The sequence below is a fragment of the Cebus imitator genome, unplaced genomic scaffold (genome assembly GCF_001604975.1).
Source record: "Cebus imitator isolate Cc_AM_T3 unplaced genomic scaffold, Cebus_imitator-1.0 Scaffold57, whole genome shotgun sequence".
NCBI classification, from domain to species: domain Eukaryota; kingdom Metazoa; phylum Chordata; class Mammalia; order Primates; family Cebidae; genus Cebus; species Cebus imitator.
The window spans coordinates 7,288,938-7,294,467 of NW_016107372.1; the positions used below are offsets into that span (position 1 = coordinate 7,288,938).

The window sequence follows — 5,530 nt, forward strand, 5'->3', positions numbered from 1 at the left end:
AAGCACTGTTGTGGTGTAATGTCTTTTAAATAGGGGTTAGACAGGAGAGAAGTGAGTATCCATTATCTTATTATCATAACATCCGTCAGGCTTCCAGACAAAACACCATCATCTCACTGGGAGCTAAGGACAGTTTTTACTTAAACACAAGGTCATACTGTTTGGGTGCATGGGAGAGCAATGGAGATGGGGTGGGGTTTTTTTTTTTTTTTTCATTTATTCCAAGGCACTCAACACTGGACTTCTTCCAAGAGAGGAAACAAGACTAAATAGATCATTTGTTTTATTCTGTTTGGCCATTTCTTGCATTTCTCCCAACTGTGGCTTATGACACAAAGCCAAACTCAGAGCCTGCCTGGAGCTGGCTAAACTCCAGGTCAAAGGAATAAACAATTTGAAGCTCTATTTGAGGATTAAGGTAAACCACACAATTGCAGAACATAATGAAATTCTGCTGTGAATGTGAGGTTGCAGGGAAACAGCCAGGTAGAAGTGTTAAATGATTTGGACTTCTCAAACAAAACTGAGGGTGAGGTAGGAAGGAAATGTCGATTGGAAGTACACATCTATGAGAAATGCATCTCAAAAGGGTCAAATACTGGAGAATACTGGAGGAGGAACCTGCTGCTTGTGGGCACCAACTGAGTTAGGAACACATCTTTGGAGCAGCGCCTCATGGTAGGTGCCAGAGAGCCTGGTCATTTGAGTGTCATGGGAAGTGTACCTTGGTTTGTTACTTCTGTCTCTTCTCGCCAGCATCAGGAAGGGTGGCCCACACCAGCCAGGCACACTCAGTAACAAGTATAGTTGGTATTCCCAGCATAACCCACTGGCAGAATGGGTCTTTGTCTTGAATCGCTTTCCTTTGGGAGACCTCATCATCGCCTCATCGCAGGTCTAGCTAGAGAGAAAGGAACATTAGTGGCTAGGCTTAGTTTAGCATATTAGTTAGCACTGTATCCTGTCCGATTTCAGAATTGACAAGTCATGTACAGTATTGCTCAAAATGTTCCTTCCGCAGTACAGGAGAGAATAGGGAAGTGAATGTCAGTCATTAAAATATAACCCAAAGAGGTAAGTCTGAAAGACTTCTAATGTCTTTTATCAATGAAGAATCTGGGCCCTATTTATACTCTAATTGGGAAAATAAAAAAGTTTTTTTTTTTTTTTCCTGAGAAACATTGGCTCCATCAAAACAAGAGACTGAAATCCTTTTAAAAAGTATTTTGTGCAGTTCTCTCACTGGTTTAACTTTGAGTAACTTTATTAAAATTCAAAGTTACACATAATTAACCAAAGTGTGTGAGATAGGAATCAATGTATCAATGTTAATACCCTGATTGTGATATTATACAATGGTTTTGCAAAGTGTTACCATTGAGGAAGACTTGGCAAAGTGTAAAAGATGCCTCTCTGATCATTTCTTACAACTGCATGCGAGCCTACAATTACCTCTATTACCAATTTCAATTTAGAAATGTGATGGAGAAAGAAGTGGATACAGGGATTCTGTCACACTTTCATAATAATCTGGCTTTGCCCACATTTCCCAGTGGCTTCTCCAGGAGCTTCTTGAATGACTCCCTTCCATCTGGAAGAGGATGCTCCCAGCTTTTCAAACACACTGAGCGAGCTCATTCATACCTTTGGGCTTTCCCCCTTCTTTAAAATTTTCCCAGCTCCAGCCCACCCTCTTTGACTGGACCAAGCACAGTACTGTCACTGGAACAGTTCTTAGCATGTCTGAAAGTCACTTGGCTAGTAGTTCATCCACTGTCAACAAATATTTATTGAGTAACTGTTATATGTGTAGTATGGCTCTAGACACTAGGGATAGAGTAAGTTGGAAACAATATTGAAATTGGTTTCTCTTTCCTGGTCTTTGGCAGTGTATTCCAATGAGAGAGAGTAGAAGAAAACTAGCAAGAAACAAGGTAAAAAAAAAAAAAAATAAAATCAATTTATGACGAGGGCGATGAAGAAAGTCATAGATTAGAGAGGATGAAGCAACTTTATCTCAAGTGGTTAGGGAAGGCTTCCTAGAGGAGAGGACATTTGAGTTGTGACCTAAAGTGTAAGGATACATACAGACATAGAAGGTCCTGGGACAAAAAGCATTTCAGGCACAGAGAACAAGAAAGGATGTATACCCTACCCTGTAATTGAATATAAATATTTGGTATGACTATAAAATAATTAAACAGATGCTCATTTTGTAGACTGTTTGCTCCTTATTTTAGGACCAAGCCTCCTATAGCCTGTGTCCCTCTGCGAGGGACGGAGAACACCGTTAGGCTGAGACAGATTTTACACTTTTAAGAGCAACCCCTCCCCCAACACACGTGCACACCCTAGCACAGCCACCTACATGCCAAGGGGTGACTGCGGGCTCATCTTCCAAGTGGCTCTCACCTGTAGCTGTATCCTTAATTCAGGGCTGTGTTTAGGGAGATTTACATTTCTTCCTCGCTTTGGGGGCCGTCTGCCTGCTAGTGAGGATTCTATACTAATGGCAACATAAATCATGTCATTAAAGTTGGGTCCTTGGGTCCCCATAAACCTAACTAGACGCAAAGGAGGACCAACTAAGAGAGATCCAGGTAACAGAGGCTGGAGCGGGACGGTCATTTGTTGCAGGCCCCTGAGGTCTGCGCCTGTCTGTCGCGCACCGGGTCCCAGCAGCTGCGGTTACCGGCATAGAAGGGCTGGGTTCCCAGGACGCTGCGGGTACCTCGTGCTGTCACCATAGCCAGGAATCCAGTCTTCTGGATCCCCTCTTCTGTATTTGCCTAAGGCGACCTGCCGCCCCTCCTCTGTCCCCTAGGCAGGGGAGAAGTCAGCTCTAGGACACCCTGCGAAACGCCTCGAGCGGTGATCTGCCCCTTCCCGGCGCGTCCTGGCGCCCTTCTCCCCATCACCCGGAGGGGTAAGCGCTGTCTCAGGGCGCCCTCTGCCTTTTCCAGGGGGCAGCCAAGACGACCTGCCTTGCGTCTCCGGGACGCGGTGGGAGCCCTGGTATCCCCCCCTCCACCTCACACACCCCCATCCGGGAGACCCACGTGCGGCTGGGCCCTGGCTGGCGCCGCACCTCCGGGTCGGCGCGTCTCCCCGGCGCGTTCCGGGCGCAGCCCCACGACGGGGACCCCTGGGGGGTCAGCATCCGAGAGGTCGCCGGCGGAGAGGGGGCGTCCCGCAGGCTGGGCGCGGGGACGCTGGGGCCCGCGGCCACACAAAGGAGGCGGTGGAAAGGCGGGGCGAGCGGGCCGGGGGCGGGGGCGGCAGGAAGGGGCGGGGGCCGCGCCGCGCCGCCGATAAAGCCCCCGCCGCGGCGGCAGTCAGCTCGCGCTGTGGGGCTGCCCTGGCTGCGCGGCGTCTGCAGGCGCCACCGCCGCCTCTTTCCTGCCGTGACCCTCCCCGCCGCCGCCACCCCGCTCCGTCCTCCGACTCCCCGCGCCGCCGAGACCAAGCTCCCGCTCCGGCTCCGGCCGCGCCGCCCTCCGCGGCCGCCCCCTAGGGATCGAGCGAGCGCGGTGAGTACGGGCTGCGCGGCGAGTCCCGGGCGCGGCCGGCGCTGCCCTCGGCGGGGGACACTCCCCGGGGCTCCGCACGCCGCCGGCCCCGCGCCGCGACCTTGCGCCTGGCGGGGAAGCTGCGGGGCGGGCGGGACCCGGGGCGCCGACGTCTGGGCGGAGGGAACTTTCTCAGCCTCCCGCGGGCCGCCTCGGCCGGGCTGAGTGCGCGCCGGGCATCGCGGTCCCGCCCGCGGGAAGCCCCAGGCGAGACCCGGGCAGGGCAAGGTGGGGCCGCCCCTGGGTGGCGTCCGGAGGTGCCCGCAGCGGGGAGCCCTGGGGCCAGCGTGGCTCCTGCCCGCCTCTCCAAGCCGGCCCTGACCCTGAACCTGAGGTTTCCAGCTGCTCGCCGGCGTCCCCTCCCGGACATGGGCTGCGCGCCGCCGGGTGGGGAGAGACAGGCGCACTCTTACTTGTTACCTCTGCCTGGGCAAGGGCAGGTGACGCGCGGTGTGGGGAAAGCCTTTAACTTGGCCTCTGGCAGCCGATTTAACCCGAGCGAGCAGGTCTTTGCTATTTGCATCATCTGTAGAAACGGGAGTTGCGAGGCGGATGAGTGACTGCAGGTAAAGTGAAAGTACGGTACTCAGAAATTCTGGGTGGAATTAGGCATTTAACGTGCCCACAAACTGAGCAGGGAAGGAAGGCTTCTATTACATAAGACAGCACTCCACCTTCAGGTATTATGGAAGATGCGATTGAAGGTTTTAGTGTTTTAATGAACGAAACACAGTCTTTGTGTGTGTGTGTGTCTGGAGAAATCTCAAATGCTACTGTCTTGCTTTGACTACTTTGCAGGGGACGTTCTTATATTTAGCATCAACATAAAAAGGTGTTCGAAGGTGTGACTTCCTCTTTCAAGCCAAGAAGCCGTTTACTTGTCTGAACTGTTCTGGAACAATTTGAGTGGTAATTGTGTACTTTGAAGATTTTATATCAAAACTTGTGCACAGATAACTAGAAGAAATGTCAACATTGCTAATTTGTATATCCTAAACCACAGTTCAAAAATTGAAGGCACTTTCAACACTATCCGAAGGTCTAAATCAGTAGTTATTTGCTATTTGCAGTATCTCTATGGAAAAAATTTTGACTATGCAAACGAAAGTACTACCCTAAGTAATCTAAGGTTTCTTTTAACGCCCAAGTTTTGATTCTTTGTTAAAGTTTGAAAATATTGTGCCATGCAGGGCAGTTACCGAAGGCCATGAAATGTCATGTGTTATTCCAAAAACAAAAGTGAATCTGCAGAAAATTTCTGCCCCCCATGAACTTCATATTAGTTGAATTTTAAAAGTACTGTCTTCAAAAGAAATTAATTTTCACTTCCACACAAGGATGATTAAATACTAGCCAGAGATTTAGGTGGTAGAGTTGGAAATGAGGTGGTGACCTGGCTACGTCCCTGCCTACATCTCCGCCTTGCTGTCCTCTTCCAGCCAGTTCTTTTCTCACCGCATGGGGACTTTGGCTCATATGCCATTTCTCCTTCTCTGGTACTAAAGTGAGCATGGAGCGGATGCTCTAGATGTTCACTTCCTTGACTGTCTCAGATCCAGTGTCCTCCATGGACTCCAGCTACTAAGTCCTCTAAGTACCTCCAAATCTTGCCCTCTCTGAGATGCCCAGCTTCTGAGAACTCTTAGTGTCTCTGTCCCACAAACCCCTTCCTTCTGGTTTGCAAACCAGACTCCCACTGTAATCTTCAACACAAGAGATCTCCAGCCCCTTTCCTACTGTGGGTTGGACAGGTGACTTTGTGGCCCATTCTACCAAGAAAATAGAGGCCATAAGGGTCTCCTGGCGTCCTCCCCCATCTTCCCTGTACAGACTTTTCTGTGTTTACTCAGTCATCCAATAAATCTTCTTAAGCATCTGCTGTGTCTCAGTACTTTCCTGGGTACTCATAGATGGTAAATAGAGCAAATCCTTGCTCTCTTGAAACTGTCATTCTTCAAATC

The 5,530-nt window shown here is 50.2% G+C and overlaps 1 protein-coding gene across 3 annotated transcripts in view; it reads left to right on the forward strand.

Moving 5' to 3' along the window:
- The first annotated feature begins 2,908 nt into the window (after positions 1 to 2,908).
- Positions 2,909 to 5,530, forward strand: part of SERPINE2 (serpin family E member 2) — a 66,619-nt gene continuing 63,997 nt past the window's right edge. Inside the window, exon 1 of one of the 3 annotated variants that reach the window (XM_037738763.1) lies at positions 2,909 to 2,926. Coding sequence is in view for 1 of the 3 variants with exons in the window: in XM_037738762.1 (XP_037594690.1) it covers positions 4,122 to 4,135 (14 nt within the window). In the remaining 2 variants the exon portion in view is untranslated. Of the gene's footprint in view, positions 2,927 to 3,314; positions 3,531 to 3,834; positions 4,136 to 5,530 lie in introns of those variants that run through there. The other 2 variants (XM_017529028.2, XM_037738762.1) reach the window with 2 other exon arrangements.